General features: G+C 35.2%; 1 protein-coding gene across 2 annotated transcripts in view; it reads left to right on the forward strand.

Moving 5' to 3' along the window:
- EPS8 (epidermal growth factor receptor pathway substrate 8) overlaps nucleotides 1–14,995 on the forward strand; it is a 108,384-nt gene that overhangs the window by 75,728 nt on the left and 17,661 nt on the right. For both annotated transcript variants that reach the window (XM_044678798.1, XM_044678799.1), the window contains exons 16-17: nucleotides 1,559–1,667; nucleotides 8,176–8,319. In XM_044678798.1, the coding sequence (XP_044534733.1) occupies nucleotides 1,559–1,667; nucleotides 8,176–8,319 (253 nt within the window). The remainder of the gene's footprint in view (nucleotides 1–1,558; nucleotides 1,668–8,175; nucleotides 8,320–14,995) is intronic.

A 14,995-nucleotide genomic window follows, 5' to 3' on the forward strand; every position in this document is an offset into this window, starting at 1 on the left:
TGGCCAAGAACCCATCTCTGGGATATTCCATCAGAAACTCTCTAAGTTAAAAGAAACTTACTAAAATGTGGTTCCATCCATTTGACCAGTCTTAACTTATCCTAACACTCTTATCATTTTTTCTATCTCTTTCTATTTTTTCACAAAATTGGCTTAAGAGGCTTTGTCAAATGCTTTGCTGGAATCTGAGAAAACTGTGTTTACAACATCCTCCTAACAAACCAAAACTATATGTAACTAAATGGCAGCTATTGTTAATAATAATCATTATCTAAATTTTAAAAAAGTTTTAAAATTTATATCTTTGACCTTTTATTGCATAAATGTGTTTTGCTTATTATTTTTCAAAAATCACTTACAATTTAAAATTCATTTAAATATCACTTTGGTAATTTGATGGGTAGGGAATCTGGAGTAGTTCTGTGATTTCAGGGATATAGGGAACTTGCTAATCAAGAAATTCTCTCAGCCAATGTAGATTGGCACCGTATCTGTATTTTAGAGTTTTGTAGAATAGACTGATTCTTAGATTATTCTTCTGAAACCCAGATTTCAAAAAAAATATTTTTGATTCTTGAGCTCTCAGATGTTTGTCAAATCTTAGCATCTTTCAGTTTTGCTTCAATATTTTTTGGATTGTGGAATTTTTTTGAGTTTTATTTCCTCCAGGCTTTTTTCCTGTTCTGAAATATGATTTCTTTTTAGAATTTTTCTTTGAAAGTTATACATTTTCTCTTATCCTCATTTTTTGTTAGTTCTTCCAGCTATCTTTAGGTCTTTTTTTCCATTGCATCCTTTACTCTTGAGTTCTAGCTGTAGTTTCTTTCTGTTCTGGGGTTTCCTTGTAAAAACATCTTACCCTTTATAGTATTTTCTTTATTGTGTTAGGCACTTTGCTTTTTGTTTCAGCAGTTTTTTTTCCCCATCTATGTTGTAATTTCTTTCCTTTCCTTTATTTTAGTTCCTATGGGAAGCCAGGATGGTAGGAAGGGGGGGGGGGCGTTGGCACATTTCTAGTGATGAAAGGCAATCTTATTACAAAATCTCTCACTCAACCAAGTTCAGATTTTTTAAAAAAATCAACACTTTCCTTATTTCAAGATATTTACTCATTCAGTCTCTCATGACACAGCACATTAACTTGACTTCTTTGTACACACACATACTGTTTATAGACCTTTTTGATAACTTGGAAGCAAAGATTAAATAAGTGGAATCCATAGACAGTTCAAAATAATACATTAGAAATTAGCTTTAACATCCTTCAATTGATAGCAAGTGTTGAACAAATATTTGTTGATTGATGTGATTTTTAGTTTTTTTTTTTTATGTTTTGTATTCATTGTTAATGATACTAAAGAACATTTACCCATATGCTAATAAACCAGTCAGAAAGTTTATTAAGGTAGATAAAAGACATGAATGAGTTGCAACTTAGATTAATTATGGCATTTAGCACTAAGAAGTGTTATGTTCAGATGGGAATCCCCTAGATGTTTTCTTTCTGATGGCTTTTTTTTTAACTTCCAGCAGTAATTTTTTTCTTCATTTGTTTCAGGAATTATGACCTACTCAAAACCCCTCCCAAGAAATATGCCAAATCCAAGTATGACTTTGTGGCCAGGAATAGCAGTGAGCTTTCAGTAATGAAGGATGACATATTAGAGGTAATGGAATCTTCAACTGCTTTTATTGCAAATGATAATTATAATAATGAAAACTGGCATTTGCATAGCACTTTAAAGTCTGAAAGTCATTTTTACATACTTGTCTGTACCTTGTAACAACCTTGTGAGAGAAGTACTAATGGGTATTTTTTCCAACATTGTCATGTCATATTCAGGATATAAGTTCAAAACTGGCTTGCCACTGTAAGTGATTGCTAATTAAACTCTATCTTTTTGTTGATTGAACTCCAATTGAATAAAACTACCCATAGAATTTGTATCTTCTCTGGTCTTTTAGGTTTTATTGATTTGGGGAGTCATTTATCTTTGTTCTACTGCTGAGTGTGAACATATAGAGTGAACAGATCTGATAGTATCTCCCACAAGCTATTTGAAATTCAGCTCTAATAAAAGGTTAACAATGGTATTTCTCTTTTCCTTCTACTTTTTTGTGTCTATTCAGTTCAATAAACATTTATTAATTGCCTGTTCTTTAGAAGGCAACTGTGTTTGGTGCTAGGACTAAAAAGACAAAAATGAAACAAGTCTCTGTTCTCAAAAAATTTATATTCTGCTGGGAGAAATAAATTAAAAAAAAAATATATATATATATATATATATAGAGAGAGAGAGAGAGAGAGAGAGAGAGAGAGATTAGTAAATACAAAGTATGTAGAAAGCATAAATACAGAATAATTTCAGAGGGATGCCAAACCAGTATTAATATCTAAGAGGAGTGGGACAGTCCCATGTAAGGTAATTGAACCTGAGCTGTGTTTCCAAGGAAGTTAAGGGTTCTAAGGAGTGGAGATGAGGAGAGGCATCATTCCAGACATGAGGGACCACCTCATGGCAAATGTGCAGAAGAAACAAGCAGTGGAATAACATGTTCAAGGAACAGATAGCAAGTCATTTTGATTATAACAGAAATTGTGGATAGGAATATTCTGAAATAGTTCTAGAAAAGCAGCTTGGAGCTATATTGTTGGAGGGCTTGGAATGTCAGGCTGAGGATTTTGTATGCTACTTCTAGGCAAAAAGGAACCTTTGCCATTTGACAGGAAAGTAATATGGATCTATTGTAGGAATATCAACTTAGCAGTAGTGTGGAGGATAGATTGTAAAGAGAAGAGAAAATGGAGGCAGAGACCAATCAAGATGCTTTTATCTAGGTGAGAGATAATGAAGACTTGAACAAAAGCTGAATGAGTTGAAAGAAGGGGAGGGAGACCAGAGATATTGCTGGAATTAACTCTGTAAGACTTTGATACTGATAAGAGTAGGAGAGGATCAGAGAAAGAAGGAAGAATCAAGAGAAATACCAGGCTCATGAATGTGGATGATTGGAAGGATGGCAATGTCCTGAAAGGACATAAAGAAATTAGGAGAAGTATGATTCCTGAGGGAGCCTAGAATGGCTTTCATTTTGGATTTGTTGAATTTAAGATGTTTATAGCCCAGTCAACCAGCAGTTCTGCCCAAGAAACAGGCAATTGTTAGGTCTAGATAATTAGATTTGGAAGTCAAAGTCTTCAAAGTAGTCATTGTCCCATGGAAGATGAAGAGATGAGCATGTATATGCAGGGGAAAAAAAGGGCTTATAATGGTGTACTATTGAATAATGTCCTCCCTTAGTTGGTGGAATAATAAGGAAATGTTGGTAAAATAACATGGGAGACTTCAAAGTGGTTAAACAAGAGAAGAGCCAAGAGGATACTGTGCTCAGAAACCAAGAGGAGAGAACATCCAGGAGGGAGAAGGATTCACAGCAGCGTGTGCTTCTCACCCGTTTTTATGTGTTTCTCTCCGTATGTCCTTCTCATCTTAGAAAGACTAGTCTTCAAAACAAAGCATTTTGTTGTCCCTGTTAGTATTTGCATATTTATAATAAGCATCTATTTTGTTCCTGTGGTTCTGATTTTTTACTCTGTCTCACTTCATATACATTTTCCTGCTTGATCGTTTTCTTTGTGTTAGCAATATTGCCAGAGAGAAGAATGGTCTGTTTAGATGTCTGTTCATACCCAATGTAAAATTTCTTGTACTTTTAAATGACATGTCCTAAAAGTCTTAGTCCTGTTTTGAGATTTAATTGTTTTTAAAAATTGTAATAGCTTGAATAATATGGAAATAGGTTTAGAGTGATAAAACAGGTACTTCTCCAGGAGGTGGGGGAAGGGAAGAGAGACAACATGAATCATGAACTATGGGGAAAAAAAATAAAAAAGAATAGGAAAGAAAAAAAATGAATAGCCTAAAAATGCTGTAAGACTTTTGGGACATCTTGTGTGTGTATATATATATATATATATACACACATACTCTGGTGAGCAAATGTGCTTTGCAAAGAATTAATCAAATCATATCACTTCATATAGATCTTTGTATTCCTCATCTTTGTCATTTCTGATGTTGATATTCAGTTGTTTCATCATGTTCAACTCTTCATGACCCCATTTGGGTTTTTTTTAAAAAGTAGTTTGCTGTTTCTTTTTCCAGCTCATTTTACAGATGAGGAAACTGAGGCAAATGAGGTTAAAGTATTTACCCAGCTAGAAATTGTCTGAGGCCAGATTTGAACTCGGGAAATTGATTCTTCCTGACTCCGGGCCTGGTTCTCTAGGTAGTATGGCACCATCTAGTTGTGGTGTGTAGTTGTTGTTCATCATGCCTGACTCTTCATGATACCATTTGGAGTTTTCTTGGCAAAGACATGTTAGCTGTCCCAAATAGTAGAATATTATTTCATTTGTTCATATTGCATAGCCTGCAATGCCCCCTCCCCCTTGAATCCCAATTCAATGAAAATTTAATTGTGGTACATTTAATAAAATGAATACAATAGAATGTGAGCAGTGTTATTATGTAGTTTTTCAAGTCAATATGTAGCCCATAGGGATCCTTACATGTGCTTTAGTGGCTGTGATGAATTATATTCTCTGGAGGCTGTATTTTTAGTTATATAATATTATTTCATTAAAAGATTGCTCAAGATTTCCAAACTAGCCAGGCCTGAACAGATGCTAAAATCATCAGAGCAGGCCCATCACAAGAGAAATGTGAGCAAGAGTAGCTGAACTGCCATGCTTGGGGAAAAAAGGGTGGGTGGGGAAACCCTGTTTCCTATCCCAAAAACCAATCTATGCTTCTTGTGATGTAATCATCCAATCCCTCCCCAGCATGTCCTAAGAGATTTCTCATTAGACAGCAACCACTCAGGAAATAAACACAAGAGATTCCCTCTCAGGATGCTGTGAGTCTTCTTGGTGCCAAGTCATATTGACAGTGACTGAGGCCTCCAACATGGCGCCTGTCTAGCTAATTGATTACTTCATCACCCAAGAGAGTTCTTATTTACAGATAAAGAAGGAGCAAATCCCCACCCTGCCAATTTTTACATCTACACCAGTGATTCCCAAAGTGGGCGCCACCGCCCGCTGGTGGGTGCTGCAGTGATCCAGGGGAGCCGTGATGGCCACAGGTGCATTTATCTTTCCTATTAATTGCTATTAAAATAAAAAAATATTAATTTCCAGGGAGCTAAGTAATATTTTTTCTCAAAAGGGTGCAGTAGGCCAAAAAAAGTTTGGGAACCACTGCTCTAGAAAAAAGAAGGGAGGAACCAATATACCTTGGGGAGAAATAGTCTGAACTTAAGCCCTGAAATCAGTTTGAGCTTTAAAAATCAAAAGGCTTTTGAGGGGCCAAAAAGAGGTACTAATTAATACTAACTTTCCTCGTGACCTCCATTTCTCTTTGAGTTTGACACCCCTTCTACATGTTAGCCATTCCACAAGTCATTTGATGCTTTAATTATTTCTAGCTATTATCTTTTATAAATATTGTATATATGAACATTTTGTACATTTATGTTCTTTTGCTCTCAGGAACATCTTTATCATATAGTCCTAGTAATGGGAGCCCTGGGTCATGGGATGGAAATGACTTTGTAGCTTTTATTGTATGCCTCTGTATTGATTTTCCAAAAGTGATTGCACAGGTTCATCAGAAGGGTAATAGTGTGCTTGTTTCTCTGTAGTCCTGCTAAACCTGGCCTTTATTATTTTTAGCTCCTTGTTAATTTAATGAATGTAAGGTGATATCTCAGAATTTTTTAAATTTGCATTTCTATGGCTATTAGAGAACTTGAATATTTTTTCAGATCATTATTGATTCTTTGTTTATCTTCCTTCCAAAAATGACCTGTTCATGTCCTTTGACTACTTAATTTCTTGTGGATTGATCTTAATTTTATGCATTTATATATTATGGTATGTAACATAGATTATATCTAAAGTATCAAAACTATGCTATAGTTGGACAATTAGGCCAAATAACTGAGTAGTTGAATGAAGAAATAAATGTTTATATAGTACCATGTAGACCAAAAAACACAACCTCCAACACCAACAACCTCTCAACAAAGGAACAATTTTAACTGAGATAATGTAGTGAGTTAATATTTGTAAAGCTCTTATCACAGTGCCTGGCTGAAAATAGATGCTACTTAAGTGATTATTCCCTTTTCTTCCCCTTAAGTGAATTATTTTCCTTGTGATGGTGACTTAGTACAACCAGAGAGAGCAGAAGTAAAATGACTGTAACCACAACTATTCAGTGGGGTAGCTAGGTGACTCAGTGGATTGAGGGCCAGGCCTGGGGACCTAAGGTTCAAATCTGGCCCCAGACACTTCTATCGGTGTGACCTTGGGCAAGTCTTATTCCACTGCCTATTCCTTACCACTCTTCTGCCTTGAAACCAATACACAATAATGGTTGCAAGACAGAAAATAAGGGTTTTTAAAGAAAAAGGACCATTCAACAAATCACTGTTATATGCTCTGGGAGGGAAAGATTTATTCAGACTTTGACAAAGTTCAAATTATCTGTATATTTTAGAGTTCAAACTACTGGTCAGTATGGATCATGATTTTATGCCACTTTGAATTGATTACATAAGATCCTAGATTTGGAGCTAAAAAGCTCTAAAAAACTTTAATGGCCACTTAGTCCATCTCCTGAATGAGATCCTCTGACCAGTCTTCACCTAAGGAGTTCTAGCTAGACTCTCATGATCAAGCTTATGTTTGATTGTAGAAGCAAACAGGAAACTTCTTTGGGGAAAGAAGACTTATGTGGTTGGAATCACAATGGATTTAAATGGTTTTTAATTTCTCTCTTAGCCTCAAAATGATCTGGGTGTCATCTAATAGTACCAGAAAATAAAGGACAAAATGAGTCCCAACTGCCTCTTTTTTTAAAAAAAATTTTTTTAAAACCCTTCTGTGTATTGACTTATAGGTGGAAGAGTGGTAAAGGTAGGCAATGGGGGTCAAGTGACTTGCCCAGGGTCACACAGCTGGGAAGTGTCTAAGGCTGAATTTGAACCTAGGACCTCTCATCTCTAGGGCTGGCTCTCAATCCACTGAGCTACCCAACTGCCCCCTCCAACTGCCTCTTAATAGAATACTGTTACGTATATTGACTGTATTAATATTTATTTGTACATAATCAACTAATGGAAATTCTCACTTTGAAACTCACAATGAGAGAGGAGGGATAAAAATACAAGATAAATAATGAAAAATGAATCTTTTTTTTAAAATAAGATTTTATTGATGTCTTCTGTTTTTTATATCATCACAGTTATTCCCAGTATCCCTCCCAATCTCCCTCATGAGAGCCATTCCCTATTATAAATAGTATCTTTAAAGACAAAAAAAAAGACAAGGAAAAAAATCAGCCCAACTAATCCATACACTGAAAAAGTCCAACAATTAATGTATGATATGTAACATTATGGACTTCTCACATCCACAAAGGAGTGAGTTGGGAGTGTCCTCTCATATCTCTTCATTTTGGTTCTGCTTGACCTTTACCATTTAGTGATATTCACTTAATTTTTTGCATGTGATTTTTCTTTCTATTTACATTGTTGTAATCATTCTGCATATTGGGTTATTTTTGGGTGCTGCTTACTTCACTCTGCATAAGTCCATGTCGGTCTTTCCATTCTCCTCTGTATTTATAGCACACATCATTTTTTTTAAGACAGAGTACTGTCTCATTACATTCTTGCACCGTGGTTTTTTAACCATTCTCCAGTTGACGAGTATCTACTTTGTTCCCAATTCTTTACTAACACAAAATAGGCTGCTTTAAATATTTTACTGCACATAGAAACATCTTCCTTATTAGTGGTTTCCCTGGAGTATTCCCTTAATGGAAGTCTCTGGTCCCAAGGATATAGATTTTTTTTAAGTTAACTTTCATGTCTCTGTCAAATATGTGTTAGTGTAACTATCAGTCCACAACTCTTCTAGCATTAACTATTGCCAATTTTTTGGCCATCTTTGCCAATTTGTAGCTTAGGGAATGGCTTCTATCTTTGTTTAATAAATGAAAGGTCTTTTATTAATATTCTGCAAAGATTCAATGAAAATAAAATTGTAGTCATAGATCGATGTTGATATTAAAGTGATTTTTAAATTTTCTTTAATATTGACAGATTCTTGATGATAGAAAACAATGGTGGAAAGTTCGCAGTGCGAGTGGAGACTCTGGATTTGTGCCAAATAACATTTTAGATATTGTGAGACCTCAAGAGCCTGGATTAGGGCGTGCTGACCCTCCTTATACTCATACTATACAGGTAACATTAATTTTCTAATATAACTTTTGCTGTTTTAGGTGTAGGCAAGCTCCAGATTTAACATTATGATATAATAGGTCCAGAATCAGGAAAATCCAAATTTAAGTCTCTTCTTTTCCTCTTCTTGTCTATATGATGCTTGGCAAGTTATTTACTCTGTTAGTCCCAAGTAATTCTCTAAGACTGTAAGTTACAGAGAAGATACCATTCTGTTTTGGAAGAGGAAGATCAACACCATGAACAACATTATCACATTTTGACTTTTTAACACTGAAAACTTATTCCAGAACATCTCTTATGATAGGAGGGGAAAATGACAGATTTATGCACAGCACATATACATCTCCACACAACCACCTACATATTTCAATTAAGGAAAATATTCACTGCTCCAAACTTTGAAAATAAATAACTTTCCCTGGAAGTAATTTTGCTACTTTTTTCCCATGATTTTTATTTTAGAAAATTAAAGCTCCCACCCCTTTGTCTTAAGCTTGCCTTTGACACATTATTTCCTACTTGGGTTTAGGAGCTGGAACTAACTGGAGCATTCCTAGAATTATGGGACAATAGAACATCTATTCATAACTGAGAGCCCTTATAAATATCACCTAGTCAGTCCTCATTTTACAGATAAGAAAACTGAGTCCTGGAGAGGTTCAGAGTCCAAGAATTCTTTTACTCAGATACTCTATGCTCTGCCACTGGCTTCCTATAACACTGTGCTCAGCTATGTCCTGCACTGACTACAAAAGGTATATAGCTAGTCTGACTGAGAAATCTCTTTACTTTCTTTTCTATAAATTAAAATGCAACATATGCCTAATAGAGAAAATGGATCATCATCAAATCATTCCAGACACATGTGTAACAACTGCAGGCTCTTAACAGCCTTGGGCTTTATACTCTCCCTGTAGCTGGACTTTTAATTTAGTTATACCAGGGGCACAGTGGCATCCCACACATGCCCCTTAACACTAAGATGATCCTCTTGCCAAATTCCAAGAAAGAACTCTTTCTTAATTCCCAAAACTTGGTAACAGGTTCACGTTCAGCCCAAGGATAATGACATGAACAAATGTAGAAAAGTATATTGCATGTGCGATAAAGTCGTTTTGTCTTATTCCTGATTTCAGCCTTGACAGTATTATTTTTCCAAACCTGAAATTGTGACAAAGTTCTGAATCTATATTTCTGACTAATCTACTGGTAATATTAAGCTTACAACAGTGGTTCATTTTTAATTTGGAGTAACTCAAGGTTTCACTATAATTCATGGAATTAGCCATATAGAATATATATTCTGATTATAAAGTCAAATATCCTTTTAATTAAGGAAAACCAATGTTGCAATGTATTTAAATTTGTCCATACTATGTGCCTGATACATTAAGTATTTAATTTTATATTTATCATTTATTATTAGCTATTAATGCCAAAGAAGGAATTTGAATTATTTAAGGTATGAGATTACCTAAAAATTATTTCGTTTCTTATAGAAATTTGAACTTAACATTTTATCTTAGGTTTGGACATTTTTATCTTTAAAAAAGGATAGCAACAATTAATAAAACAAGTTTCCAGTTGCCTGCCTTTAGGATGTTATTGCTGTGATGTAAATCTTATTCCAACTTCTGGATGCTGTAGCTTCTTGGCTTATCCATGAGATCATGTTTATTTATTCCCTAAACAGTAACTGAGGATTTATGCTTCAGCTGAACTTCTGTCTACATTTTTTACTTAGTTGGATTGTTTTTTATTTGTTTGACCTTGTGGTTTATAACAAGAAGCACTGCACGTAAAAGGCTTTCCCAATGGACCCTTGTGTTTGTTTCTGTTTGTGTGTGTGCTCAGTGTAGAGGCATGCAGAGGCCAAAGACTTCCATTTGTAGTGATAAATATATCTATCTACAATAACTAGATAGATATGGCTATCTATTAGAAGGTTCCCCCATATTTGGGGTGTAATAGCTAGAAGTGGGCAAACTCTGGTAAAATAACACCCTCAAATAAATATATCAACAAACATTTGGGCACCTATATGCCAAGTCCACAGAAGACAAACAGATTACAGATTCATATTCCAGGTCTGCTTCTTACCACTAGCTTTTTTTTGAAAAGAGGTGAATATTAGACAAGATGATTTTTTATGGTTCCTTCTGTCTCTATATCTCCAGATTTCTGCTTTTCAAAATCTACAAAATCTTCTCATTTTACTTTTCAAACTAATCTGACCCTATACTTCTAGATTTTGGACAGCTTCTATGCCAGCTTTTCAATTGACAACTGGGCCAGAAATAGTCAAAGGACTGAAAGAAATCTAGAGGACAATTATATTTCCTTTTTCTAAGCAGAACTGTGTCTCAAACTGTAGCTTCTATCTAGAATTTCGATATAAACAACGTCTCCCTAGGTTCACAAGCAATTTTAGTATAACAAAAAATGTTTTAAATTTGAAGGCTTTATATTTTTTTCTATAAACATGCATTTATGTTCCATTGGAGTGTTGCCCATTCCTAGCTATTCTTTTTTTAAACTTTTCAACAGGATTTGATTTAGATATGAAATTTCTGGTTGCAATTGTGCATGTAGTGACAGATAGAAAAGTGTGTTCAAGCTATGTGTGTGTTTCTGTGTGTGTAGTGTGAAGGAGTTTTTATTTTATTTTAGCATGAGGCCTTTAAAAGATAATTGCTTTGTTGTAAGAATAGGTTCATTTTCTCTCTGTCTTTCTCAGTCTAATCTGAAATTCAAAAAGGTCTCCATTTATATTAGAAACTTATGGGATTGTGCTACTTGTATTTTGCTTGAGCTCTGTTTTGAAAGAGTTTTCTTGCAATTGAAGTAGTATTGAAATAATGCATTTTTTTGAATTTCACAAACTGATTTAATTCCAATAATATAAGCAACAATGTATGGCAGGAAGTGGCTATGCAAATCATCTTGCCACTCTGATTTCCCTGTGAGATGATAACATAAGATCCTAGAACTGTAAATCTGTAACTGGAAGGAAACTCAGAGGCCAGCACATCCATCTTCCTTGTTTTACAGATGAGGAAAGTAGATCCCAGGCAGAGTAAGGAAACTGGCCAAAGCTAAAAAGGTAGTAAATTTCAAAGTCATAATTTTAATCCAGGTCCTCCTGAATGTAGTCAGTGACATCATTCTATTGTGAAATTAAATAAAATCATTATTTTCTATATTTAGTTTAAATTTTTTATTTGGGTCTTTTCTAAAAGATAGACTTGTTTTTCTTCAGTAAGCGTAAGTCACAAATAAAAAGTAAAAATGAATAGGATACTTCCAAATATGAAGTAAGATATTAGTACATTATATTGGGAAATGGATTATAATAGTGTTTATTATGGTTACTATCTTTTGTTATTCAGTAGCTGTTAGGATTGTCATATGCTTTGGACTAACTCATGGCTCTTAACCTGAGGTCCAGGACCTTGATTTTTGGTGGTTTTTTTGATAAATTTATTTTAATATGATTGGCTTCCTTTGTAACCCTATGTGTTTTGATGCATTTAAAAACATTAATCTGAGGAGTCCATAGGCTTCACCAGACTGTCCAAGGTAGCCATGGCACATACAAAAATATGAAGAATCCATGGTCTCAATTGATGAAACAGAGCTCCTACAGCTCATTCTAGCACAATAACAACATTAATGCTATATCTTTGACAAACCATTGGAACTAGACTCCTCAACCAGGAGGTCCAAATTTACTGATACACAGAAAAGCTTTAAATCTCCAGTAGATCTCCATGTTGATTACTGCTATTGTGCTCCTAGTCCTTTGGATGCTAGTATTCCTATCAAGCAAGCATGGATATATTTTTGGGCAAGCTACCTTTCCTCTCTGGTCCTCAGTTTTATTTTCTACAATATAAGAGTTTGAACTAGACCATTTCTAAGGGCCTTTACAGCTCTGAAGTTTTAGGAGTCCCAAAGCTCCAAGGAAACTAAAAATGATTGCTTCCCAGAGAAAGGTTTGAGGAACCTGTACTGGAAAACGTGCAGCTAAAACCAAAAAAACCCTTACAATTAGTAGTCTGTTGATTAGTTTTAATTTATGTACCTCAAAATAACATTTCTAGTATGTCTAAGTATTTGAAAGCATCTGCTTTCAAAGAGAGATTATATTATTCAGCTCAGCTCCAGAAGCAAAATTAGGAATAGATAAAAATTAAAAAGGAGTAGATTAGGACTTGATATAAGAAAAAAACAATTTGAGCTGTTCTTATTTGGAGTGAATTACTTTAGAGGTTTTCTAAGCAGAAGATGAATGATGGCTTAACAGCATTGTTGTCTGGGGTACAAGTTATGGATGAATTAGATTAGCTAATGTCTCAGAGGTCCCTTCCAATTCTTAGTTTCTGTAAATTCATATCATGTATACATCCTACTCAGTTGAGATGTAAGCCTAGCCTTGGGCTCATTCCTGGTGCCTCTAAAAATTTTGGAAAATGAGGTAAGAATCTCGTATAGTAATATAGCCAGCAGCATCTTGGGCGGGGAAAGGGATCAGCAAGGTGCTTTATCTAACAGAATGATGTCACTGGAAAAGATATTAGAACTGGAGGTAGAAGTGATTCTTCCATAAGCTAGTTCTCCAATCTTGGACAGTTCACTTCATTATTAAGTATCTTAATTTCTCCTTTTAAACTCTAATTTATCCTTTCAAACTTCAGTTTCAAACATCTCTGACATAATTTGGTACAGCAACATCTAGAATTATTTGTTGAATATAGGTCACAGTGTTTTAGGACATAATCTTAAGTGTTAAGTAAAGTGGTTTTCACCTTTAAAAATTATGTAAGTTAGTCCCATCTCTTTAATCCATGCATTTCACATCGAGAAAAAGCAATATATGAACCAACTTTCTAAAGCCTTGTAAGAAATTACTTTTAAATAAAGAAGGCAAGGGTACCTGGATGGCTCAATGAATAGAGGTCTTGGATTCAAATTTGGCATCAGACACTTCCTAGCCGTATGACTCTGGGCATGTCACTTAACCCCCCATTGCCACGCCCTTAGCATTTTTCTATGGTGGAAGCAATGCACAGTATTGATTCTATGATGGAAGATAAAGGCATTTAAAAATAAAAAGAAGGCCTGTATTTAGCAAGTTTTTCTCAAAAAAGAATAGCATTCAGGAAGAACTAGTGCCTCTAGTATGAGAACTTGTTGAGCCCATCCTTCTTTGATGTCCACTTTTCACCAATTTCTCACCTGTGGCTCCAAGAAGCTGTAGCATGTATGGCCACATCCCGGTGTTATAAGGAGTTTCCTAATTTCATTTATCTTGTTAGATGTGGAAGTTTTAGATCAGAGGAAGGGTTTAATTTGTACTCTGCCTCCATAAGAGCCAGCCACAGACAGCTCTGACTCTGTCACTTTAAAAAGAAGGAACAGAGAGATCTTGCTTCTGGCCCTTTAAGAGAAAACCATAAAACTAGTGAAGGGAGTCAGTTGGGATCTCCATTTTGCCCTGGCTTCCGTTGGAGAGGAGTAGGAAGGTGCTGGTGGAGTTTTTCTCTCTATATCAGGAGAAACTGGAGTCCTGAGCTGTCAGGTTCACTGTCAAAAGGTCTCTCTAGCCGTTGGCTTCTGGCAGCTTTTGGGTTTCAGTTAAGGAGTTCATTATGAATTAAATGTTTGTCTATTAGCATAGCTTAGTTAGAAAACATTATATAATATAGTGAGAGTAAGGTTAAGGAGGTCTGTCTGACAGGCAAGAAGAAACTGCAAAGAAAGTAGTTAGATTTGGGAGATTAATTTAGATATTTTTTAGTATAGGATTTAGGGTTTAAGATTAGTATAAGATTTGGAGATAGAATATCCTTTTCCTACCTTCTCTTCTCCTATCAGTCAATAAAGGTTGTACCAAACTGCTTCAGGACATTTATCAACTGCCTGCACAATAGTTTAACCGCCTAACAACCATCTACAAAATAGGTTTAATATAACAGCTTTAGCTTATATATAACAGCTTTAATTATTAATAACAGCTTTGATTTACCTATAACACCAGTAAAACCATCCCAGCAGATAGGCAAGATCAGGTTGAGAATAATTGACACATCTCAAGCCCTTTAGTGAGTTATGGATATATCTATCCAAAGCCTGTGAAGACTTCTTTCAGTGGAATGGGCAGATGAGAATGTTTTGTTCCAGTGGCAATGGAGAAAACCAAAGTAGATGCTATAAAGCACATAGAGCTTGGGGAGTCATCAGAGATGCCAAGGTCATCCACTGCATCCTGGACATCATCAGTCATCCTGACTTTAATCTTGCCACTCAACTTTCATGACCATGGAAGAGAATGAGGCTGATGACTTTGTGCAGCTCTGCCTCAATTAAATCTAATTCACACAGAAGACAAGGCATCACATTGTGTTGTCATTGGTCTTCTTCCAAAACAAGAGGACAAAAACAACAACTCAAAGAAGAAACATGTTTTCTGGATAAAATTTTATATTAGTTCCTTTTTTTTGACCCTCTATATAACACCTTCATATTAAATATAATTCTCAGGCTCTGTCATCCTCCTGCTTCATATAAGCTTTTTCTCAGACAATGATCTGATGTGACATTTCAGATACATTTTACTGTAACTAGGTATGTCATTGTGGTATCATTCCCAATGGCTTTTACATTTTTAGCCTTT

The sequence above is a fragment of the Gracilinanus agilis genome, chromosome 5 (assembly GCF_016433145.1).
Source record: "Gracilinanus agilis isolate LMUSP501 chromosome 5, AgileGrace, whole genome shotgun sequence".
NCBI lineage: Eukaryota > Metazoa > Chordata > Mammalia > Didelphimorphia > Didelphidae > Gracilinanus > Gracilinanus agilis.